This window comes from Mustela nigripes, chromosome 17 (assembly GCF_022355385.1).
Source record: "Mustela nigripes isolate SB6536 chromosome 17, MUSNIG.SB6536, whole genome shotgun sequence".
In the NCBI taxonomy this organism is placed as follows: Eukaryota; Metazoa; Chordata; class Mammalia; order Carnivora; family Mustelidae; genus Mustela; species Mustela nigripes.
Genome location: NC_081573.1, coordinates 13,230,793 through 13,256,413, shown reverse-complemented (window position 1 = coordinate 13,256,413; position 25,621 = coordinate 13,230,793). Strand labels below are relative to the sequence as shown.

Sequence of the window (25,621 nt, the reverse complement as noted above, 5' to 3'; positions counted from 1 at the left end):
AGTCAAAATCCATTTCTTTCACATGGGGTCTGGCAACTCATTTAATCTCCACTTTAGCCCGTTTACTGCAAACTCTACCCAGATTCTACACACACTTCCCACCACCAGCTTCATTCTTCCTCTCCACTGCCCAATTTTTTATTCTTTTACCGTTTTAACAAACCTTTTTGAGGTAAGAGCTAAGTGGAGAAAAGACAGCAGGTATAGGAACAAATCTGACATGATCTTACTAAAGATAATGTAAATTTATTTTTTTTTATTTTTTTAAAAGATTTTATTTATTTATTTGACAGAGAGATATCACAAGCAGATGGAGAGGCAGGCAGAGAGAGAGAGAGAGAGAGAGGGAAGCAGGCTCCCTGCTCAGCAGAGAGCCCGATATGGGACTCGATCCCAGGACCCTGAGATCATGACCCGAGCCGAAGGCAGCGGCTTAACCCACTGAGCCACCCAGGCGCCCAAGATAATGTAAATTTAAAAAACAAAACAAAACCTGGCACTCTCCCAACACATAGAATGCCTAAATACTAAATACTAAAGTATTAATGATCCTTCTTATCATCATCATCATCATCATTAATGGTCATTGTACTCTGTGGGTTTCTAATCTAGTACAGAAAACTCATATTCACAACCACAGTTCAAGGCTAGAGAGATGGTGTGGAAGATCTCAAATGCCATTGAAAAGGCCTTCATGCTGTAAAAATGGGAGGGTGTCATTTTTTTTAACATGGAAATAAAATGATCAAAACAATAATATAGGGCGCCTGGGTGGCTCAGTTGGTTAAGCGACTACCTTCAGCTCAGGTTATGATCCTGGAGTCCTGGGATCGAGTCCTGCTTCGGGCTCCTTGCTCAGCAGGGAGTCTGCTTCTCCCTCTGACCCTCTCCCCTCTCATGCTTTCTCTCAGGTAAATAAATAAAATCTTTAAAAAAAAAAACCCACAATATATAAGGACATTAAACTGGCAGCCATTTTAAAGAATGAATAAGGAAGTAAAGGCTATCACAGCAGTATAAAGACTGCCTCTTCTCCGGGTGCCTGGGTGGCTCAGTGGGTTGAAGCCTCTGCCTTCAGCTCAAGTCGTGGTCTTAGGGTCCTGGGATCAGGCCCCACGTCGGGCTCTCTGCTCGGCGGGGAGCCTGTTTCCCCTTCTCTCTCTGCCTGCCTCTCTGCCTACTTCTGATCTTTCTCTGTCAAAATAAATAAATAAAATTTAAAAAAAAAAAAAAAAAAAGACTGCCTCCTCTCTAACCCTTTCCTGAAAGGTCAGAAGGGGAAGGGGGGAAAAAAAAGAACATTCATCCAGAATCTGGCTTCTGTCATCCCAGAAGAAACAAAGGACTAAATTAGGATGCTTGCCTTAAGAGGAAAAAAAAACACTTAAACTGAGTGGTAAGTGGGGTGGGGTCCTATTTATGACACAAGAGGGCAAGCCCCTCCCTTTTGGTAGGAGAGTACTGGCCATTCAGCCTCCTCCTGTTCCTAATCCCTCCTCCCACAGCAGGAGGCACAGAAGTCCATCACTTGGTATAGGAGTGGAGGTCAGCAGTGCTACCTGCCAACTGCCTTAGAATGGAAGAACCAGGGATGCCAAGATGAAGGAGTGGAATCCAAAGGGAGGTGCCATCATGAGGAATCAATGAGAGATCTGTGACAAAGGAAGTCTTGGGGGCCCAGAAGGATGAAATCTGGGAAAGCAACACCTCCCAAGATGGAAGTAACAACAATGGAGCCACATTCTAAGTCAGTATCTAGGCATGACTTAGGACCCAAGACACCCCAGACACCTATCACCCAGCCAGAGCCTGAGCCAAAAGTGACAGCCACAACCCAGCCAGCATCTAAGACTCATCAGGGACCCAGTACTCAACAGGAACTGGCTCCCCAGCAAAGACCCCTCACTCAGCAGAATCCCCTTCCCCAACATGAAGCTGAATCCCAGCAGGAACCTAGCACCCAACAAAATTCAGCTCTGCAGCAGGAACTTCTCACCCCACAGGAGCCTGCACCACAGCAATCACCTCCCATGCACCGGGTGTCCTCCTCTCAACAGGAAGTTACCTCACAACAGGGACCTGGGCCAGGAAAAGAATCTGAAACTCAGCAGGAGCCAGAGCTGAGAGAGGCACAGGTTGGCCAGCCAGGACCCAGTCCAATGAAGCAACCTCCAGCTCATCGAGAAGCTGGATCAACACCTCCAGCTCAGTCTAGACCTAGACCCGAAAATGGATCACCTGACCAGAGTGAATCTACATCCCAAGAGAGACTGAGACAATCAGACCCTATAGCCCAGCAAAGAGCTCCAGCCCGAGGAATGAAAGTCCAGCTGAGATCTTCCACCGACTGGGGATTTCTATCAAAACTACACCAAATATCCACACAGCGACCAGCCTCAGAGTGGAGGATGTTTTACGAGTGGGTCACAGATTCTGACTCAGAACCAGATGTGGGGTCTCCATTAAAGAGCAATTCATCACCCAAGAGAGGGGGAACAGTGGCCAAGGGAAAGAAGCTGGCCTTCAAGGGGAAAAATGAAGGGGCATCAGGGCATGGGGGGACATCAACACATGGGAAGAGAACTGGCAGCCAGACTCACAGACACTACAGGGACGCAGGTGAGTTTGAGGCCAGAGGAACGGATCCTCCCAGAGACCATCAAGGGGAGCTGAGGACCACCAGTATGTCTGGTTGGCTCTAGGAATCCCTCACCATTCCTTGCAGACAAAGATCAACAGCTCCATCTGATAGATGAGAAAGCTGAGGCGGGGAGACACAGAGACCTTGCAAGAGGCAGGACAGATATTGGGACTGGCAGACCCCAGCTGTGACTTCTTCCCCACACCAGACTGCCTCCCCACGGGGACAGAAGTGGGACAGGGCTCTGACCTAGGGGCCAGGAAACAGAGTAGCTGCCACTCCACCCCATCCCCCACCAGTATTTGCCCATTGGTCCCCAAACTCACAGCCGTGGGGCACCCCCTGCCTTAGGCACCAGCCACCTGGTGCTGCACGTAGACCCTTACCCTCATGGTGCTTCCATCCCCACTAGGGGTAAAATCGGGCCTCAGGGATCCTTGAGCTTTCCAGGTCGCCCCAGGCGGGCGGGGCGGCACCTACTCCTCTGCCAGGCCACCCCAAGTCCAGCCAGGCTCAGTGGCCTGGGGGTTGTGTTCTCAGGAAGTGTGGCGTGGGAGAGGGGCTGCGGGGTCCTCCGAAGTCTCCAGCAAGGTTGAATCCGGACAAAGGGAGAGTTGCCAGGACCTGTATGCGAGGGGGCCGGGCCCGGGACTCCGCGGGCTGCCGGCGCTGCCCCCTCCTCTGACGAGCTCAGGCCCAAGAGGGTACGTGAAGTCTCATCCATGGAATGAGGGGCTGGTTGTGGACGCAGCCTGAGGGGAGGCAAGGCAGCCCCAATCCAGAAGCTGAGGGCTCCCATATGGCCGGGTAGTCCAAGGGGCCGGCAATGGTGGCCGTGGCTCATAGGCCGGTCTCTTCCTGAAGGGCTGGGCCATCTCTCTCGCACCTGCGAAGAGAGTAACGATGTCTCTCAAGGGCAGGGCTGCGCATGTGCTTCGGGAGGGAAAGAAGGGTTTGAGGTCCGCTTTTTCCGGCGCTGAGGATGAAGAGCTCTTTCTGTAGGCTCCAGAACCCAGTGTCAGGGCACGCGCTCCACACACCAACAGGGCAGCCTCCCCCCCACCACCACCACTGCACCCCGCCGGCAGTTGACTGTGTGCGCATGCGTGAGCCTCGAGACTCATCTGTCTCCCGCCTTTTCCCAGGCACGCGCCAGGCCCTATGCGGTCGCTCTCGGCGGCCGATCCGCGGCTTCGGGCTAGTGCGCAGGCGCCGAGCATTCTTCTTGCCCCCCACCCTTCCACTCTCTTGGAAAGGTAGAAGGCCGAGAAAAGAACCCCGAGAAAGAGAGTAATAGGACATCTACGGCAGGAAGAAGGCGGGGCTTCCTTCTCCAACGGCTATCAGGCAGAGCCACGCCTCTAGTGCTGTCGCCCCTCCCCGGCATTGAATTGCCGGAGGACCTGGCCCACCCCCACCCCCAAAGGCGGAGGATCAGAGGCGCCCCTCTTTCCCCTTCCACCAGGCAGTCCGGGTCGCGTTCTAGGGGATCCCTACTTGGGAAGGTGAGTGGGAAAGCGAAGTTGAGAGCCAGCACTTGAGAAGAGCGAGGCTTCCCTTCTGGGACGACCCCCGCGGGACTCCCCGCTAGTCCTGTCCGAAGGACACTTTTCGCGGCCCTGGGGCTGCATTTTCGTTGGTCACGGGCCCTTTAAAGTGTGCGAGGGGGCGGGGCCAGGCTTTAGGCCCAGGGCGGGACCCGGCAGTGGAGTGCGGCCCGGATCGCTCAGGGGGCGGGACCCAGAGAAAAGCAAGCCCAGGATTGGATGGTATGGGGGCCCGGTGGTGGTGCGCCGCGAGGATTGGCTCTCCCGGCGAGGCCCGGCGACTGGAATCAGCCCCCGCGTGGGGATCGCCGAGAATTGATGGAGTCTGACTGGGGAAGCGGGGCAGCCAGGGCCGATGGGGCCCTGGCCTCGAAGAGGGCCAAAGAGGGTTCCAAGAGTCGTAGCCGTCGGCGGTGGCGAAAAAGCAAAACCAAAGGTGAGCGCCCGGGGGTCGGCTGCAGAACGGAAGGAACCCTGGACATCCTGCAGGGAACTGGGGACTAAGTGGACGGACCCACGGCCCCGAGAAGTGGGGCAGCCCTTGGGCTGGCCCAATGCCGCCCTGCGAAGGGGTGCGGGGATGATCCATTGTGAGAATGGGTGACGTGAGAGTGGAATATTACCCTCAGCCTAGAGACTACCAGATGTCCCAGTAGCGACTCGGGAACACGATCCTGAATGCGAGTCTCCAAAACTAGGGGTCCCTGTCCTGCTCCGTACTCGCTGTGTGACCGTGGGGTGATTCCTGGCCTCGGTCTTTCCTACCAAAAAAATGGTTCGAGAGCCGGTTTTCAGGGCCCCAGCACTCATGAGAGGATAGTGGAGAGGTTTAGAAACGGTTGCTCCAAGAGGAAGTTTTAGAGGGCATTCACTGTCAGGAAAAGGTAGGAGGAAGGGGTACCCCATAGTGGGAAGTGCCCCAGGCTCAAAACAGTATGACTCAAAACAGTCCATCCTCCCACCCTTCATTCAATCCATGTCTCAGTTCCTTGTCAGCCCACCTGCTTCAGCCCAGCATCATTGGGGTCTAACTTCCTGACCTCCCCCCATTCTTTTTTTTTTTTTTAAAAGATTCTATTTACTTATTTGACAGACAGAAATCACAAGTAGGCAGAGAGGCAGGCAGAGAGAGAGGGGGAAGCAGGCTCCCCGCTGAGCAGAGAGCCCGATGCGGGGCTCGATCCCAGGACCCAGGGATCATGACCTGAGCCAAAGGCAGAGGCTTTAATACACTGAGTCACCCAGGCGCCCCAACCCCCCATTCTTTTTAAAACTAGGGGCCCTGGGTAGCTTCAGACCACCACACCCACCCTGGCGCAAAGAAGGGAGGGCTGTCCACTGGGTTCCCAAGGTGTCACATTATTTACAGATCTCAGCAGACAGGAGAAAGACTGACAAACCAGCAGAGATGCTGCAAGCCCCAGGCAGGACAACACATTAAGTTCTTGCTAGGGATGAGTATTTGTGAAGCCAAGTGAGGACCTGTAGGAAGTTCCTGTGAAGGAAAGAAACTGACATAGCCCCCAGGCCCTAGAGACCCCAAGCCCATTGTTCTGTCTGCCTTAGGCAACATCATTAGCCAGAACGAGAGTTGGCTATACACAGGAATACAGGCACACAAGCACACCCACACAGACAGGCAGACAGGCTCCGAGCTCAGGCTGGGACCTGAGGGCATTCACTGTCACACTACCAGACACAGCCTCACAGGCAGGACAGTGTGCCCAGAGGCAGTAGAGACCAAAGTTAAAAACGTGGGTGTTGCTGGTGTGGCTCCTGGGGTTATAAGCTATGGTACACTGGGCAACAGGCTGCTTCTTTCCCTGTCTGAACTTTCTGAGCTGTAAAGTGGGCACAATGATCGGACTCCCTGGCTCGTAGGGCTGTTGTGAGGTTTGAATGAGTGTAGCACATTAGACACGGGCACACAGCATGACTGCCTGAGGGGCGGAGGTTATGATGACTGTTACTTCCCAGTAGGCAGTGAGTTCCCCTAAGAAGGGGCTGTGTCTGCCTTGTTTAGCCCACATTTTCATAGCCTCACATGCCGGGCACAGAGGCACTCAGATATTTATTGGATTAGTAAGTGAAGGAATGTATAAACTGTAACACCGGGATAATAATAATTGTACTGCCCTTAAGGCTGTCATGAGGACTCAGAATCCTATCAGGTGGGGTGCTTTGCACAGGGCTGAGCCAGTCCTACCCACCAACCCAAGGGCCCACCTACTCACAAAGACTCATTCCACTAAGCTCTGAGATCCACCAGTCATTTCCTGAGTTTCTGCCCTGGTGCCACGCCTCAGTAGGGTGAATCAGACCTTGCCCCAGCCCTCTAGGCTGGCTGCAGCAGTCCTAGTCATCAGTTTGATCTTCCCAGGAACCAATGACTCTAGCGTCATTATGATCACCCCATTTCCGAGATGACGACGCTGAGGCTCTGAGGGAGCAAGGTCACCAGGGCTTCTTTACCTGGCCAGTGAGGGCAGAGAGATGGCCAACCCAGCCTCCTGAGGGCAGGAGTGTGTGAACTCAAAACTGCTCTGCGCCCCCACCTTGATTGTGGATCCAGAAGGCTCCAGTCACACAGATTTGTTCACTGAACATTAACTTGTGTCAGGCCTAGACTCTTGGTGGTGAGGACAGACTCACACTGGAGGTATAAGTGAATCACATAATCCCACAAATCAAATATAATTGTAAACTGTGGCAAATACAAGAGAGAAAGTCCTAAGAAAATGAAAGAGGGAAGCTTCCCAGGAAGGTGACATTGGACCCAAGGATGAGCAAGTGTTGATGGCTGTGCAAGGGGGGCAGGGAGCCAAAGGAGACAGTGCGGGCAGAGACCTTGAGGCCCAAGGAAGTGGCTCATTACAACACAGAGGGAGCTCAGCAAGGGAGGGGAGGAAGGGGGGGCGGGGTGGGCGGGGGGCCCAGAGAGCACCTGGTTTGGAAGGTCATGTCCAGGATTGGGGGCTTTATCCTGAGAGCAAGGGTGGGGGTGTTGCGGGGGTAGGAGTATGTGACTGGACTAAAGTTCTAGAAAAATCCTCTGGCTGCTACGTGGAAAAGAGATTGAAGGGGGCAAAATCAGAGACACATAAAAACTTAATACAATTATCTAGATGAGGGGTCACTAGAGGTGGGACAAGGGCCAGATTCCAGAGGCTTCTGCGGAGGCAGAGTGGGCAGAACTTTGTGCTGCATTAGATGGTAGTGGGAAGTGGCCACACACACACACGGATGCACACAGATATGAGTATACATGTCCATAAACACACAGACACATGCCTGTGCAATCTCACAGGCCAAGAAGAACACACAGATACACTCACAGGGGCCACGACACATACATACACACAAGCCCTAAACATACAGAAAAACATACAAATGCACAGACTGGAAAAAAATGTCACCCACCCACAAACACAGGCCAGGTGAACATGAGGCATGACATGTTCCCACATACATACATACATCATGGGTGAGCCTCCAAAACACTCATACCTGACCACCCAGAAAGCAGCCAGCTGAGACGTGATGGAGAGGAGACACACACACACACACACACACACACACACACACACACACACACAGCAGAAACACTGCAGAGACCCCCTGAGCCGCCCTCCTCAGCCCTGTGACCATGGGCGGTCCTGTCCTCCTCTGCATCTCACTTGTCTCTGCTGCCAGAAGGGGCGAGGACAGTCCCAGCCCCTGGGCTGCGGAGAGCACAAGATGAGTTACTGTGCCTGGCTCACAGGGTTGTCAGAACAGTGTTTGCCCTTTGAGGCAGACACACTCAGGGAGCAGGCTGCCCTCGCTGCCCCCCACCCAGCTTCTGCCCTGCAGGGCTCTCCCCTTCAGAAGCTCTCACCCCTCCTAGGCCTCAGAGCTGGCCCTTCCTCCTCCATCCTCGCTGAGCTGCCTTCCTTTCTCACCCTTGCTCAGTCCCCAGGGCCCAGAATCCAGCCTGGCTCCAGCTGTCCTGTGACTCTTTAGGGCAAAGGGCTGGCGCGAGGTGGCAGGACCCCTTGGTCCCACCTCTACCCCAGTTGTTACCCACGGGCCTTGGGTGCCTGCCTCTGCCCCAGTGCCCTCTGCCTGAGATTCTTGGCAAGTTTCTGGCAACCTCAATATCCCTTCCTCCCTCCTCCACCCAGCTCAGCCCCTGGGGAGCTGCCTAGAACAGGGTGGAAGGGCAGGGCCCTGGAATCATGACGGCCTGGGATTCAGCCTCTTCCTCGCCACTGCTCATCCCAGCCCATCCAGGCTCACCTGGTCACCAACCTCAGCACTGTCTCCAGAGGCGTCTATCTGTTCGTCTGGTTGTCTGCCCTGGGGAGGGGTGGTCCTCTCCCAAGCTCCCATTCACCTGCTTCTGCCCCCACTCTGACTCTTCACGCTTTCTTTCCATCTTGTCAGGTATTTGCTGAGTAACTTTTATGTTCCAGACCCCATGATGAGCCCTGAGGCCACCCCCTGCCCTAGGGGCATCATAATCCAAAAGAAAAGAAATGGGGGCACCTTGGCGGTGCGGTCTGTTAAGGGTCTGACTCATGGTTTTGGCTCAGGTCCAGATCTCAGGGTCATGAGATCAAGCCCTGCATCCCGGCTCCCCATTTAGCGGGGAATCTGATGGAGTCTGCCTCCCTCTGCCCCTCCTGCTGTGCTTGCTCTCTCTCTCTCCAGCAAATAAATAAATAAATCTTAAAAAGGAAAAAAAAAAGAGAGAAGAGAGACAGAGGATTCACCTATAGCCAAGCAGATGACCTCAGGGCCTCCCATTTGTGCAGACCCCTTCCAAAACCCTGTCCCTAAGTTTGTATTTGTGATTTTACACCTTTTTTTTTTTTTTTTTTCCTAAAAAGAGCTTTACTTCTACACATACCAGCTTCACAGCTCCACGAAGTCTGGGTCTGTCCCTGGTGGGGAGACAAACAACAAACATGTAAATGAACGGGTCTAATTGCAAGTGTGTAAAATTCTAGGAAGAAATGCAAGTATGATGGCAGAGAGTAATGATAGGGGTGTGTGTCTTAGGTGGGGAGGAATAGTTAGAGAGGGCCTGTGTGTGGAGGGGAAGCCAAGGCCTAAAGGGTAAGAAAGAGCTGGCCAGGTAAGGAGTACATGGAATCACATCAGTAAGGTGTTTATTGGAGCCTCAGTTTCCCATATGTGAGGTGGGGATGACAGTCACAGCAGGATGGCCTGTGAAGGGTAAGTGGCATGTGCCCAGTGTGGGAACACCACACCGTAGGACACGTGGCTCAGAACCCCTAGCTGAGCTTGGCACCACCCTTAATAGGCTTTTTTTTTTTCCTAAAGATTTTTATTTATTTATTTGACAGAGGGAGATCACAAGTAGGCAGAGAGGCAGAGAGAGAGGGGGAAGCAGGCTCCCCACCGAGCAGAGAGCCTGATGAAAGGCTCGATCCCAGGACCCTGGGATCATGACCTGAGCGGAAGGCAGAGGCTTAACCCACTGAGCCACCTAGGCGCTCCCCTTAATCGGCTTTTGTGCTCTGGGGAGGGACAGGCAGGGCTGACTCTCCCTCCCCGCCTACCACCACCAACAGCTGGGGCCGGCTGTGCCAGGGCCAGCATAGGGGACAGGACAGGAGCTGAGATCACTGGGCCTTTGCTCCCTGAAATCCACCCTGGGGAGAGGGAGGGCAGCTGGGCTTGGTGAAAAGAAACAGTTTGTTCAGAACAGAGGCTAAGATTCCTGGCTTCTAAGAGAGAAGAGGGTTGTTGGCAGGCTAGATACCTGTTTCTAATTGTTGAGGGGTTTGAGTGTCTGGATGCCTGGATCCAAGGGAGGAAGGGGCTGGGGCCTGAACTCCTGGGTTCTAAGGCAGAGGAGCCTGGGACAAGGACTCCCATTTGAGCCCAGGCCTGGGAACCAGCAGAGGGGGAGGGGCGCTGGGCTCCCTGCTGTGTTTACAACACATGGTTTCCCTGTCCTTTCTGGGTGGGAGGTGGAGCCGGTGGCCACACCCAGGGCAGGCTCTGCTCCTCCCCGCTGGTTTATCGCCCCAGGCTTCTGCTGGCACCCGCCACTCTCAGCCCTAGCGGAGCCTGCAGCTCAGCCTGGGGGAGCTCAGAAGAGGTCTGGGAGGGGTGAGTGCACTGTCTGCTGAGAGACAGGGGTGGTAGAGCTTTAAAACCCCAGGGACTGCAAGGGAGGGGAGACACCTTCTCGGGGATGAGGCAGCAGCCAGGCAGGGTCCTTAGTGGGCTTCAGGAGGGAAGAGTCCCCTGAGCAGAGGGCACCATCTCCACCAAGGGAGTCAACGGCAGCTTGCCCAGGGCGTGGGTGACAGTACAGGGATCCCAGAGGGAAGATCACCAGGAACCCTGAAGTGTGGGGAGTCAGGCCTAGGCCAGGGCAAGTTTTTGAGGGCCATAGTCAGAGGCCCAGCTTCCAGAACCCTGGGAGGGAGACCAGCAGAAGTAAGGGCTCTGGACCCAGAGATCAGGGTTTGAATCCCGCGCTGCCACTATCAATGCAAGCTTCAGCTCCTTACTGAACACCTCGGAGCCTCAGTTTCTCCTGTAAAATGGGGATGCTACCCATAACAGTTGAAACAAAAATGGAGGCAGTCTGGTTCTCAGGGTGAGCAAGCACTAACGGAACAAACACATGGAAAAATCTTAGCACAGGTCTGGCACAGAGGGAGCTCAAGGCTAATGGCAGAGATGAAGGCGACTGTTCTAAGCAGGGGAATGGGGCTGGCCCATGCGATCTAAGCCAAGTGGAGAGGCCCAAAGGCTGGGGGACCCAGCTGGGGAGCAGTGGGACCGACCGACCTGTGGGGATCCCACAGAGGAAAAGGGAGGCAGCTGGAGCTTGGAGGAGGTTCCACAGCCAGATTCAAGGGACCAGGAGGGGGACAGGACTGACTCCTCTGTTTTAAGTAAGGCTAGGATTATGAAATGGGTTCAGGAAGAGAATTAGGCTTGAGACCAGGGTCTGGCAACATCACCAGGTAGATGGGAATGGATGGGCTGAGAGCTGAGCTCTCCCAAATTCTGGTGGAGGGGATGGGCCTGTGGGTGGCACCTGGGGCCTGAGAGAGGGGGGACCTAGTTAGGCTCCACACCTCTCAGAGAACCTCAAGAGTCCTGGCCCCCAGGAGAGCAAGCACCTGAATTCTTGGGTCCCTGGAAGGAAACAGAGGGGTGGGTAGACTCTGGGGTTGTAGGAGAGACGTGGAGCTAGGAATCCAAGAAGAGCCCCACATAGGAGATAGCAGGGAGAACGGGGGTCTAGGGTCCGGACTCTTGGGTCTGCAAAAGTAGGGGATGGGGCATTAGACTGCACCCTTGGCCTTAGCCTGCCTAACAGAGGCTCCCCGCTGGCCCACAGCCTCGCGGCTCACACACAGCATGGACCTGCGCACGATGACCCAGTCACTGGTGACTCTGGCGGAGGACAACATGGCCTATTTCTCGAGCCAGGGCCCCGGGGAAACGGCACGGCGGCTGTCGGGAGTCTTTGCAGGGATTCGGGAGCAGGCACTGGGGCTGGAGCCGGCCCTGGGCCGCCTGCTGAGCGTGGCACACCTCTTTGACCTGGACGCCGAGACGCCGGCCAATGGGTACCGCAGCCTCGTGCACACGGCCCGCTGCTGCCTGGCGCACCTACTGCACAAGTCCCGCTACGTGGCCTCCAACCGCCGCAGCATCTTCTTCCGCACCAGCCACAACCTGGCAGAGCTCGAGGCCTACCTGGTCGCCCTCACCCAGCTCCGGGCCCTAGCCTACTATGCCCAGGGCCTGCTGGCCACTAACCAGCCAGGGGGGCTCTTCTTTGAGGGTGACGATGGGCTCATTGCTGAGTTCCTGCGCGAGTATGTCACTCTGCATAAGGGCTGCTTCTATGGCCGCTGTCTGGGCTTCCAGGTGAGCTCCCCCGGCCACAGCCCCACTCCTCTGGACTCAGAGTGAAGGTGCCCGGTGGGCCCCTACCTGGCCCCACAGCATGGTACAGTTGCCATAGTGGTCGGTTTGCCTGAACTCCCAGGATGGTAGACCTGGAAAGGGGAAGACATCTAGGGCTCAGGCAGCTGCATGGGACGGGGGGGGGGCCTCAAACTTGTGGCCCCTGGGTTGATTCCACCGAGTAGTAAGAAATCGTCAACTCGCATAGCTCTTTGTGCCAGGATCCCCATGACTTTCTATTATCCTACTCTCAGAGATCTGACCAGTCTTTATGGTGACCTGCCTGGCCCCTGAATCATCTGAGACCCCTCAGAAGGGTGCTTAGTATTGTTCTCAAAGGCCTCTTCAAAAGCACACACCCCATTTAGTGCCCCCCCCCGGGGGGGTGCATGTGCAGAAGGGAGGGGGCTAGCTCCATTTTACAGAGGCTCAAGGCCACAGGACCCCAGGTCAGCCTGGGCTGTTGACGCAGGATTTTCCAGCCATGGGGAAGGCCAAGGAGCACTTCCGAGTTGGTGACTACCAGGGGGACCTGGTGGTGGCCCCACTCCAGACACTCCCATGGGGGTACTGCTCACCTTAGCACTGAAAGGAAGGCAGCCTGGGAGCCTTTGGACTCTGAGCAAGTCATCTGGGGATTCAGAATTGGGGTGGGGGACGGGGTCCTGAGGCCTCAGAGCAGAGGTCCAGTGTACTCCTATGAGGTCAGTTCTAGGTGCCCCAGGCCCCAGGCACATCAGGGAAGCCCCCCACAGGAGCATCTGAAGCTGTGTGACTCTGCAGCCCCTCAGATTCTCTCTGGGTCCCCCTAATCCCCCAGCCCAGATGGGCTTGGCAGTCTCTCAGCGTTCTTTCCCGCTTCCCCACGGAGCAGCCTGTCCTCACCAATCCAGCCTGGATGTTCCTGGGAACTTCCCTTCACCTAAACTGACCCCCAGCAAATATCGATCAGTCCAGCTGGGCCAGCTGGCTCCTCCCTGTGTCCCGGCCACGACCTTGGAGTCACGGGAGAGTGATCCTGGGGCCACCCAAGCCAGCACTCCAGGCAAAATGGCCAGGCACCGCTGTGCTCTCTGGCCCACTGGGCCCCTGGCCAGGGGCAAGGTCATGCCTGACAGCTCTTCTCTGAGGGCCCAGCAGCTATGCTACAGAACTGGCTTTGTCCTGTAAAATGTCAGCCCCCACAGGGCAGAAGCCTCTGTGCACCGCTAGCTAGCACCTCCTCCTGCCCATCCCCCACCCCCCACCCAAAGCCTAGTGCCTAGCTTGAAGTAGGATGTAGGCCTGCATTTGTTGAATGAACAAAAGAACCCTGCTGGCCCCATGCCCAGCTTCCAATGGCTTTTTTCCTCTGATCTTGTCTCCCCATTGTCTTTTCTTAGCTGCCTGCCTCCTCCCTCAGATGCGTCTCCCCATTTGGCTTTCTGCTGCAAGATCTCTGGCCCTGTCTCTGACCATCTCCTGTCTGTCTTCCTGCCACCCAGGAACTGGTCCCCGTCCGTGCACCTGGCCTCATCTCTGTCCTCGATGACTTTCAGGAAATCTCTGCATCACCTTACTCCCAGCCCTCTATGGCTCCACCCACATCTGGAATACATCCACATTCCTCCATGAGCCCCCTCTTCTCTTACCTTGGCCACTGCCCCTCTCTCCTTATTCACTCTGCTCCAGCCACACAGTTTACCCCCACCAAGCACAGGCTGCCTCAGAGCCTTTGCACTTGCCATGTCCTCTGCAGGGCCCAGCCTTCCTTTGCTGCATCTGGATCCCTCCTCCAGCACCCTCTGGATACCCATCTAAGTAGCCTGACCCCCTAGTCATCAGTCTGTGTCCCCTCCACCTACTGGTTTTTCAAAGCATTCCTTGACATTGAACATGCACCTTTATTTGCTTCCTGTTGCCTAGAGCAATGTGAGTAGGAGCTCACTAAATGTTTGCTGAATGACCACGTCTCCCCCCAAACCACATCTCTGCCGCTCACTCCTGCCTCCAGTCCCTCCTGGGCAGCAGGTGACCCAGCAGCGTCTCTCCACAGTTCACGCCTGCCATCCGGCCATTTCTGCAGACCATCTCCATCGGGCTGGTGTCCTTCGGGGAGCACTATAAGCGCAATGAAACAGGCCTTGGTGAGTTCCTGCCAGACCCTGCCTACAGCCCCACCTCCCTTCCTGTCCCTCCTCCTCCTTCCATCTCCCCCCACTGGAGTCCCTGATACCCCTCCTGACCCCCAGGTGTGACTGCCAGCTCCCTCTTCACCAGCGGCCGCTTTGCCATCGACCCAGAACTGCGTGGGGCTGAGTTTGAGCGGATCATACAGAACCTAGATGTGCACTTCTGGAAATCCTTCTGGAATATCACTGAGATTGAGGTGCTATCGGTGAGCAGGGGGCCTGATGAAGACCCCACGGGTGTTACAAGATGGGCACACTGGGGCCCACAGACCCATCCCAGACCACGTCAGGCCTCAGTGAGGCTCCAGGCTCAGGGACAGTGCGTGACGGAAAAGGTGAGGGTGGGGATCCGAGAGGAGACATGAGAGGCTGCAAGCAGCTCTTCGCCAGCACCCCTCCTGTCTCCTCCCACCAGTCTCTAGCGAACATGACATCAGCTACCGTGAGGGTAAGCCGCCTCCTCAGTCTGCCACCAGAGGCCTTTGAAATGCCGCTGACTGCTGACCCCAAGTTCACGGTCACTATCTCGCCCCCCCTGGCCCACTCGGGCCCCGGGCCGGTCCTCGTCAGGCTCATCTCTTATGACCTGCGTGAAGGACAGGTAGGAGATAACAGCCAAGGAGCACTGACAGCCCCTTTACCTAGACGCCCTCCCACCTCCCACTTCTTACACCTGCTCCCTATGCCCATCCTGTGTCTCTGAGCACATCCCTTTGGTGGGGTGAGGCCCGGGCAGGCTGCCCCAGCCTCACCCACATCATCCTTCCTCATCCCCCCGCCCAGGACAGTGAGGAGCTCAGCAACCTGGTGAAGTCTGAGGGGCCCCGGAGCCTGGAGCTGCGGCCCCGCCCCCAGCAGGCACCCCGCGCACAGTCCCTGGTTGTGCACATCCACGGCGGTGGCTTCGTGGCCCAGACCTCCAAATCCCATGAGCCCTACCTCAAGAGCTGGGCCCAGGAGCTGGGTGTTCCCATCCTCTCCATCGACTACTCCCTGGCCCCCGAGGCTCCCTTCCCCCGGGCGCTGGAGGAGTGCTTCTACGCTTACTGCTGGGCTGTCAAACACTGTGCCCTCCTCGGTGAGCCCCCGCCCCTCGCTGTCACCCACTCCCTGGTCCTGCCACCACCCTCTACTGCGCAGGGAGAGAGCCATTTACCTGCTCAGGCCTCAGTCTTGCACCTGCTGCCTCCCCTCCCATCTCCTCCCACCCAGCTCTCTGCCACCTGTTCACCCCCTCCTGCCCCACTGCCCCCCGCTCTCCCCATCTAGCCCTGATACCCCACATGCCCTCGGACCTTTTCTTTCCTCCTCCTGTCTCTCCACCCGCCTGTCCTGCATGTCCAGCTCCCTGGCCCTCGCTCCAGCCCATTCTTCCAGCTCCTCTGACCTCCTTCTTCTGACATCTCCAGAGGCCCAGGACAAGGCAGGGGTGTGCCCCAGAGCACACGGATGTGGCTCTTTTGTATGGTCAGTTGAACCCTGCCCTTCCATCTCCAGGCCTCCGCTGCCCCTCCTTCCCGAAATGGGCCCTGTCTCTCCTTTCTCACCACCTGTCCCCCTTGCTTCTGACCTCCAACCTCAAGCTCCTCAGAGCATGATCTCTACATCATCAAGTCTCCCTGATCCCCCGACTGCTGTCCCCCAAACCCCTCCCTCAGTTTACCAATCTCTAAAATTGCAGTTGGCTAGACCTTGGGGTTGGAGCCCCCATATCCTACCTCTGAGAGTCCATTGCTCCTGGCTCAGAGCTTGAATTCCTCCCTGCCAAGCTAACCAAGCCCTCTCCAACACCCCTCCAACCCAGGCTCAACAGGGGAACGGATATGCCTCGCAGGGGACAGCGCAGGTGGGAACCTCTGCTTCACTGTGTCCCTCCGGGCAGCAGCCTATGGGGTACGGGTGCCAGATGGCATCATGGCAGCTTACCCAGCCACAATGCTACAATCAACCGCCTCTCCCTCCCGCCTTCTGAGCATCATGGACCCCCTGCTGCCCCTCAGTGTGCTCACCAAGTGTGTCAGCGCCTACGCTGGTAAGACCACCACACACACAGCTGGGGGCCTGGGGAGGGCTTGGACGCCGGAGTCCTACAGGGACGGGGGCCAGCGCCCAGTCTCCCAGGGCTCGGGAAAGGAAATCAGAGACTCCTGGTCCCCACTGAAGCCATCAGACATTCTTGGGTCCCTGAGGGCACAGAGGCTTGACGTTGGCGAGTGCTGAGACTGGGCCTCAGCCCTCTGCACACACTCCACAGGTGGAGAGACAGAGGACCCCTCCAACTCGGACCAGAAGGCCCTGGGCATGATGGGGCTGGTGCGACGAGACACAGCCCTGCTCTTCCGGGACCTTCGCGTGGGCGCCTCCTCATGGCTCCACTCTTTCCTGGACTTGAGTGGGAACAAGTCCCACAGGAACTCAGTACCCACAGCAGGTGAGTGAAGCCCTCCCCTCACGCACCCATTCGAGGTAGAGAGCCCAGTCCACCAGAAGTCCTGGGGGGAGGTGAGAGGCTGTGTCCTGGAGTGCTCAGGGAATCGGAGATAACCTTCTGGCTCTAACCTTGTATTTATCCCTGGGGACTACCGCACAGCCTTGATTTTCCACAACGATCCACATCCTGGAATTTCCAGGACTTCCAGTCCACCAGGTCATCTCAGAACTTCCAGGAACTATAAGATTTAGCCTTCCAAAGGTTGTTACGTGTGCTGATTTTCGATCCTGATAATGCCACTCAAATCTCTTGGGCCCTCAGAGGGGAGTCCAGCCCTCCTAGATTCTTCCCAGACTTTTAACAGAGACACATGGGGGTAATACCCCACTCCAGGGGCTGGCCTAGAAGCCTAAGGGCAAGGAGATCAGCAGACTGCACAGACCTCAGTCAGTGGAAGAGATTCCTAGCCTCAGGGCAGGTGGCAGGATCCTCATGCATCCAAAAATCACTAACATCCAGGGATCTATTTTTTTCCCACCATTTTTTTTTAACATTTTAATGATCTTAAAGTACAGCCAACTCATTTTCTATCTCCAGCACCCCGAAGTACTTTTTGAATAATAGCACGTGGTCAAAAGTAGATACCATTCCTATTCAGAAAATTATTCCAACCGAATGTGTCCTACTTTAAGATTTTTTTTTTAAGATTTATTTATTTATTTTAGAGAGAGAGAGAACAAGCTGGGGGAGTGGGAGAGGGAGAAGCAGGTTTCCTGACGAGCAGGGAGCCCAATGCGAGGCTTGATCCCAGAACCCTGGGATCATGACCTGAGCCAAGGCAGGCACTTAATGACTGAGCCATCCAGGCGCCACTACTTTAACTTTTTAAATCTTAGGATATTCAAATGAATGCAAATACACACAAAAACAATTAAAAGGGATTTGAACCGTGGATCATTGAGCACTGGGGCTTTCCCTAAAGGTCAGAGGTGGCAAGTACAGCCCCTAGAGGCACACAGGCCAGTATAGCAACCTCAGGGGATGGGGGTCAGGGACCCAATCTGGGAGTCTTGCTTTGCTCCTCCATGAAATAAGTACAGTCAGGGGACCTGCCTCATGAGTTTGTTGTTAGGACTTCATGCAACTGTTTGTGCCGAGCACCCAGCACAAACCCAACACCCAGTAGGTGTTCCTAGCAGAAGCTGGCAGCCTGACAGGCTGCACCCCATGACTCCCATCACTGCTTCCGTGCCTGTGACCCTCTGGGTCATGAAGCACTTAGGCCGTTATTCTCCTATCGTCTTGCATCTTGCCTTCGAGGATTTATGTAGACAAAAAAGAAAAAGATCTGCAGAAGGCAGTGTCCTGGTGCGCTAGTGGTAAGCAGCACAGATCTGATTAAATCAGCCAAGGTGGGCATTCAACACCAGCCGAAGCCATCTCCGGCATCAGCAGGGCACTTCCCGGCTCACTCAAAGGGAAGGGATAAAACCAAAGCACACGAAGGAAATGTTGGGAACAGATCTTTGGGGCTGCAGGGTTGGGGCCCCTGAGAACCAGTTTCCCAAGACTCTTTAGCTCCCTGTGAACACGGCTTCCTTTCACACCGTGTGGGCCTGCTTGCTACTCCACTGTGGATACCCTGTGTCGAGCGGCCCTCACAGGCTAGCTGGGCCTCGTGCTGGGGTCGGGGAGGCCTACTACTACTACTAAGACATGAGGATAGTGTATGACCTCCCAATGGCGAGCCATGGCTCATCCCACTGAGTCCTCACCACCTCCTGTGAGATAAGGACTATTTTTATGCCCTCTTTGTGCAAAGGAGGAAACTGAGCACTCAGAGGTGAAGTGACTTGCATTTCACCATCCTGGTCACCACACACACAGCCCTCCACCTTGACTCCTTCCACCTCTCCCTTGGAGTTGCAGTCGGGGGGCACGTGGGGCTCCCCACCCATCTCCAAGGACACAGTCTGGGGGAACATGCAGCCTCCAGAGCCCTAGCACTCAGCTCCTCCTCCACAGGCCGCTGTCCTCCCCCTGACCCTTCCTTTCAGCCACTCACTCACCCAGCACACAAAGCCAGGCTGATGGGTGGCCCGGACTGGCCGCCTTACCCTGCCCCTTTTGCAGAACCCATGCGGCGCAGCGTGTCTGAGGCAGCCCTGGTCCAGCCCGAGGGCCCGCTGGGCACGGACTCCCTCAAGAGCCTGACACTACACGACCTGAGCCTAAAGGGCAGCTCGGACACATCAGACACCCCAGAGCTGTCACTATCCGCGGAGACACTTGGCCCCCCCACGCCCTCGGACATCAACTTCTTCGTGGGCCCCGACGACGCGCCGGATGAGCTGAGCACCAAGGACAGAGGCTGTAGCGCAAGCGCCGCCTTCCCAGAGGGTTTCCATCCCAGGCGCTCCAGCCATAGCACCACCCGGATGCCCCTCTGCTCTTTGCCCATCGTCAAGAACCCCTTCATGTCGCCGCTGCTGGCTTCTGACAGCATGCTACAGAGCCTGCCACCCGTGCACATTGTGGTGAGCACCAGACTGGGATGATGCAGGGACAGGTGGACGCAGGTGCACCTGGGGAAGAGAGCCCCCAAGCGGGAGCCACAGAGGGGGAGGGGGTGGGGGGAAGGGGGGAAGCCTGTCCAGGAACTAGGGCTGCCATTTCCTCTAGGGACAGTCGGGGAAGGGGAAAGAGGCAGTGGGTCTGGGGGGTGGGGGATGCCGGGCCGAGGCTCATTCTCCCACTCATCGGCCCCTCCCCTCGTTCCTCTGCCCCGTGCCCACCCCGCCGTCCCACAGGCGTGCGCGCTGGACCCCATGCTGGACGACTCGGTCATGTTCGCGCGGAGGCTGCGCGGCCTGGGCAAGCCCGTGACGCTGCGCGTGGTGGAGGACCTGCCGCACGGCTTCCTGAGTCTGGCGGCGCTGTGCCAAGAAACGCGGCAGGCGGCCGAGCAGTGCGTGGAGTGCATCCGCCTCATCCTCGCCCCGCCCGCCGCGCCGCGGGTCTGAGCCCTGGCCCCAGCCAGGAGGCGCAGGGAGATGGGGCTGCGGGGGGCGACACTAAAGGCCTCTTGTTCCCATTTCAGCCGGCCTCCGTGGTGAATGCGCCCCGGGTTGGGTGGCGGGGCCCCCCTGAGGGGCTCCCGGCTCCCTCGGACTGAGCGGGAGGGGCAGGCTGTGCCTTAAGGTGGGAGGACGGCCAGGGGTAGGGGTGGGGGCGGGGGTCCCAAGCCAAGACCCTGGCCTAAGGGGTGGGGGGCGCACACCAACTAGTCTCCGTGGACAGCTGGAGCCGCACTCCATCATTGCCTTCTACTGCTGCTGTGACCACCGCAGGGTGGGGGCCTGGCCCTACCTGGCAAGTCGGTTTGGTTTTATTCCTTTGTAAATAAAAGTATTTAATTAGTTTGGCCTCTTGCAAATAGTGTCGGGTGTCGCCCACCAGGGGGCAGCATCAGGCTCTTGCTGGGATCTGAGAAGCCTGGCGGTAGAAAGCTGGGAGTCCAGCTTGTGGATCCTGAGGAAGGAGGGGACTGCAGGCCCGGATTCTTGGGTGCGGAGGGACTCGACACCCCTACTAACACACACCACCTTCAGACTTAATCCAGGTGGTGTGCCGAAGGGCTCTGGGTTCTCAGCTACTCCCCTTTGCAGACCCAGCCCCCGCACCCACCCAGAAAAGAAAACCCATACTTCCTAGAGAACTACAGCAAACTTAACAGGGAACCAGAAACAAAACTGGTCACCCCAAATACTGGAAGCCCAAGCTCTGCCCAGCTGTGACAGTCACTCAGTCCCTCAACCAAGACTCAGAGGTCTTGCCCTTTCGTACGCCCTGGGTTTAGAGCAGAGATAATTTCTTTTTTTTTTTTTTTTAAGGTTTTATTTATTTATTTGAGAGAGAGACAGTGAGAGAGAGCATGAGTGAGGAGAAGGTCAGAGGGAGAAGCAGACTTCCCATGGAGCTGGGAGCCCGATGTGGGACTCGATCCCGGGACTCCGGGATCATGACCTGAGCCGAAGGCAGTTGTCCAACCAACTGAGCCACCCAGGCATCCCGAGCAGAGATAATTTCTATCCAGGGCAGGGGGGCGGGGAGAGTTGACAAAGAGACCCAGACACAGGCTGTCACAGTCCCCTCAGATTCCATTAGTGGTAGTCAAGGAGGGCTTCACAGAGGAGGTGATATGAGCTTGACCTTAAAGGAGAAGTGTTAAGTTTGCTAGGCAGAAGAAACATGCAAAGTTGTGAGAGCTACTGGGCAGTTATCAAAGTCTATCCCTGGCCAGAAGGTCAGGTGCAAAATGGGGAGTGGCCTAAGGGGCCTGGAGTGGTCAGCAAAAGCAGATCCTAAAGGGCTTGGAGTACAATCTGGGCTGTAACTGGAGGGCAATGGGAGCCACAGAAGGACTCTGAGCAGGGGAGGGACAGGATCAGACCCTGGGACATTGGGGGATGGACTGAAAGGGGCAAGTCCTGGAGGCAGAGAAAGCTGAGGACAGGGATGAGGGTAGGGAGTAGGAGTAGGAGCCGTAACTGAGGTTGAAGAGGACTTACTGAGGGTAGAGCAGATGGGGATGAAAATGGCACCCAGGCTAGCCACAGGAGCACATGGACAGTAAGACTGTGTCTTTACTCGAAAGAGGCTCTGGTGTGTACAAGGTAGGTGACAGTATGTTTTGCACATGGAGAGATCAAAAGGTCTTTGTGAGACCACCCAGGGGGACATCAAGGAAGCAGCAGGAGGCAGGAGAGCAGACTAGATGCTCACATCTGGCTGGAGCTAGATTCTTTCCAGGAAGAGTGGACAGATGGGATGAGCAGAGGGTCAGGACAGAGAGAGTCCTGAGGGCTCCCCAGGAAAGGGGTGGGCAGTAAAAAGGGAGTCAGTCCTGGAGGGTTCTAAGGTGGAGCTGGAGAGGGAAGAAGCTAAGCAGGAAACAAGAGAAGAGGACTTAAAGCTAAGGGGATTTCAGGTGAGAGGGAGTGGTCTGGGTGAAATGAGGATGGAAATATCCCCAACTTCAGCAGGGAGTGGGTGGGTCCTTGGTGACTTGTCCAGAGCCATTGCAGGGCCAGGGATGTGGGCAGCCAGACATGGAGGGCTGAGGAGGGAGAGATTTGAGGAGGTAAGAGATTTGCCCAGTGAGTACCTCAAGTCTTCAGCTATGAACGGGGTAAGAAATAATTCAAGGGAGCTGGATGTAGTGTGTGTGTGTGTGTGTGTGTGTGTGTGTGTGTGTGTGTGTGTTTAGAGATGACAGAACATGTTTTAATGCTGCTGGGGAAGGAAGGGAGAGAGAGAGACTGAAGATGCAGAAGTACAAGAAAAGTTTCCTGAGCAGATGGGGCAGGGGGACCCTCACCACAGAGGCCCTCATTCAACCAATAAGTGACTTCTGAGCAAGGGCTGTGTGGGGGAGGGAACCATGGCCCAGAACTCTCCCTAAAGGTCCTATTCCCTCGTTGAGCTCATAGAACCCCTTGTTCATCTCCCCCAAAACAGTCAACCAGCCACCAACCTGCTCCTATTTCCTGTCCCCATCTCAGGGACAGCTCCTGTACGCCTGTAGCCTAGGCCAGAACTCTGGGTCTTGTCCTGGACAGCCCCACAGCCCATCAAGCCCCATATGCTATTGTTTCTACCTCCTGAACCCCTCTCTGCCTTATCCTCTTGGTCTCTGACCTAATCCACGCTTCATCTCCTGCCTGGGTATCTGCCCAAGCCACCTTCTGGGCTACTGGCATCCAGTCTCCTTCCTCCAATTCTGGCTGCAGCTCTGACCTGGTCTTTCCCTGCTCTAAACCCTTCCATGGCTCCCCACTACCACCCCGCTCCAGGACAAAGTCCGAGCTGCCAAACTGGCCTTGCCCACTTCTTCTTCCTCTTCCAGCCTTACAGGTACCCCACTGCAAGGACCTGACTGGCCTCCTTGGGCACCTACACACAGTAATATTCCCGCATGCTTTGCTTTCCCCGCTTATGAGGAAACATCCTCCAACACGCTCTTCTCCTTTGCTTGGTACTTGTACCCCTCCAGGATCCAGAGCCAATGTCCCCTCCTTCGGAAACCCTTTCCTGACCCAGTAAAGCTAAAAAGGATTCTCCTGTACTCCCCCACCTCGGCACACCCCTGCCCATCAACGTGTCCGTCCTCCCATCTGACCCGGGATCCTCGAGGGCAAGGCCTACGCCTGACTCGTCTTGGTCACCACTGTAGTCAGCCAGCACAAGGCCTAGCACACTGGAAGCCTCAGGAAACGTTTAAGTAATAGTGGCCGAGTGTGCGATGAGCCAGCAAGCGAGTAGCAACAGAAGGAAATGGGAAAGCCAGTGAGTGGGAGAGAGAATGAAGGCAGGAGAGACGGAACCGATGGGTACGCACACCAGGTAGGAGCAGCCGAGGATCAGGTTTAGGGTCAGAGGAATGGAATGGAGAGATGAATATCTGGGACTCAGTTTCTCCAACAAAGCTAAATGCTCGGTCCTCCGGGCTAAGCGGACCCTCCGCCTTCAAGCCCACCAAGCCTCGCCGTTTCCCCTCCAAACTATGTCCAGAATACCTGTACTGGGCGTGCAGGAAGGGGCTTACCGACTGCACCAGCAGAACCTGTTTCCCTCACCAGCAGCTCCAGCCTCCGCGGTGCGTCGAAGGAGTCCCACCCCACAGGTGCGCGGCCTATTGGTTGACTGGCAAAGACTAGTGGAGACTGGCGTCCTCCAGAGCCTATCGCCGCCCGACTTAGGCCTTATCACAGCCAGCCTCCGGAGGCCTGCCTCTGGCAGCGGAGGGCGTAGTGGGCTGCAGAAGCGCCCCGAAAGTGGGGTTTGGCTGCTCGCACTGCTCGCTGGCCACATCCTCGCGTCCCAAGGGAAAATGGGGACTTGAGAAGTCCGGACTCCTTGGTCCTGAGGGAGGAGGGATGGAGGAACCTAGACTTCAGGGTCTGAGGAACATCTGAATGAATGGTTGGCTCTTGAGGGAGGAGGGAGTTGGGAACCTGAAAGACTCATTGGTCTGCCCAGGGATGACGGATTTGAGGTTTAAGATTTTATGTGGCTATGTATGGGATTGGAGCCAGGCCTTGCCCCAGGCAAGAGTTCTGGGTCCCATGAGGTGAGGCTTGGAATAGAGATGAAGAGGAGGCGGCTTAGGGGAAGCTCTGGCTTCTTTGTGCTTTTCCACCACCGCCTCCACCCCCCAAGGAACCTTGTCTGCCAGGGGCACCCAGAGCGTGAGGAGACTTGAAACTCACATGGAGACAAAGAGAAAAACATTGATACCAAGAGAGATTAAAATGTTAAAAACAATAATTATAAGAGAGCTCTCTCTTGCATGGCATGGACAGTGGCCCCGCTTCTATGCGAAGCATTTCGGTTAATTATCGCATGTCTTCCTCATTACAGTTCTAAGAGATCAGATTATTATAATCCCCATTTTACAAGTGAGAAAATTGATGCCCAGTGAGGAAGAATCAAGATGCAGATGTAAAGAAACAGGAAAGACACAAGACACAGATGGAGATAAACAGACAAAGCGATAAAGACAGGCCCAGAGAGGTTAGAAAAGGTAGACAGCAAACAAAGGAAGAGGGGCTGCAAGTGGGGACTCCTGGGGTGGGGGGTTGGGGTCTAGAACTCCTGGGTCCTGGGGTTGCAAGGACCCAAGACCAGGACTTTCAATGATCTCCTCTTCTGATTTCAAAATACCAGACTTGTCCAACCCTTCTCACTGTGGGTGTTGGACCCAGTTGGGGTCAAAAATAGTGATTAGGAGGGGGTAGGTGTGTCATTATCCTATTAGGAAGTGATAAGAAAATGATTCATGGGGGTGCCCCCAGCCTGGGCAGGGCCTTACCCCCATGGCTTCTGTTCTTTCATCTGGACAGTTTGGGCCTCAGGAAGGACTAGGGAGGGGCAGGGTCCTTTCTATCCCTCTCCACCACTGTGTCTCCATCACTCAGAACTGTCACTAAGCCCCACCATGGAGACAAATGGGCCACCTTGGGACATCTCTCTGGGTCTCTCTGCTTTCCCCACATCTTGAACCAATGCCCACCAGAGGTCCTGGCAAATTGTAGGAGCTCAGCAACTGTGTATCAAATGAATGGACAACCCTCTCAGTGCAGTCCTTCCTCCATCCCCATCCTAACCATCCCTCTGTGCCCCATCATGTTTCTCAGCCTCTCCCTGGCCTCACCCATCTCCTCCCAACTTCCCTTTCACACAAGGGTTTCTTCTGAGGCCACAGGGCCCCTTGTCCCCAATAAGAAGAAACTGAGACTTTGGGGTACCTGGGTGGCTCAGTTGGTTGAGCATCTGACTCTTGATTTTTTTTTTGTTTTAAGATTTTATTTATTTGACAGAGGGAGATCACAAGCAGGCAGAGAGGCAGGCAGAGAGAGAGGAGGAAGCAGGCTCCCTGCTGAGCAGAGAGCCAGATGTGGGGCTCGATCCCAGGACTCTGATATCATGACCTGAGCCGAAGGAAGCGGCTTAACCCACTGAGCCACCCAGGCACCCCTGACTCTTGATTTTTAACTCCAGTCATGATCTTGGGATCCTGGGATCAAGACTTGTGATGGGCTCCACACTCAGCTGGGAGTTGGCTTGAGATTCTCTCCCTCTCCCTCTGCCCCTTCCCCCCACCAAATAAATAAATAAATGTTAGAAGGAGGAGGAGGAGGGGAGGAGGGGGGGAAGAAGAAGGAGGAGAAGAAAAAGAAGAGGAAGGAGGAGGAGGAAAAGAATGAGGCTCATTTTGGGAGGAGGACGAGGAGAAACTGAGGCTCGTTTTGGGAGGAGTCGCCCTCCCAGGGTCACCTGGGGGACATATAAAGGAGGAGCTGAGAGTGGGGTTCTCACTCTC

General features: G+C 55.7%; 2 protein-coding genes and 1 long non-coding RNA gene across 3 annotated transcripts; 2 read left to right on the top strand and 1 right to left on the bottom strand.

Annotated features, from left to right (window-relative positions):
- Nucleotides 1-86: 86 nt before the first annotated feature.
- Nucleotides 87-2,911, top strand: LOC132005141 (hormone-sensitive lipase-like). Its single transcript, XM_059381973.1, has one exon. The coding sequence runs from the start codon at nt 1,686-1,688 to the stop codon at nt 2,700-2,702; it is 1,017 nt and encodes a 338-aa protein (XP_059237956.1). The 5' UTR covers nt 87-1,685; the 3' UTR covers nt 2,703-2,911.
- A 1,420-nt stretch (nt 2,912-4,331) lies between these two features.
- Nucleotides 4,332-20,158, top strand: LIPE (lipase E, hormone sensitive type). The gene is made up of 10 exons (XM_059381875.1): nt 4,332-4,624; nt 11,561-12,096; nt 14,171-14,261; nt 14,367-14,512; nt 14,722-14,907; nt 15,090-15,384; nt 16,111-16,338; nt 16,561-16,737; nt 18,871-19,274; nt 19,548-20,158. The coding sequence occupies exons 1-10, from the start codon at nt 4,408-4,410 to the stop codon at nt 19,758-19,760; spliced, it is 2,493 nt and encodes an 830-aa protein (XP_059237858.1). The 5' UTR covers nt 4,332-4,407; the 3' UTR covers nt 19,761-20,158.
- On the bottom strand, nt 13,999-23,650 carry LOC132005163 (uncharacterized). Its single transcript, XR_009400746.1, has 2 exons — nt 23,345-23,650; nt 13,999-14,235 (listed from the first exon to the last, which is right to left on the bottom strand). It is a non-coding gene; the product is annotated as an uncharacterized LOC132005163 (long non-coding RNA).
- Nucleotides 23,651-25,621: the final 1,971 nt, after the last annotated feature.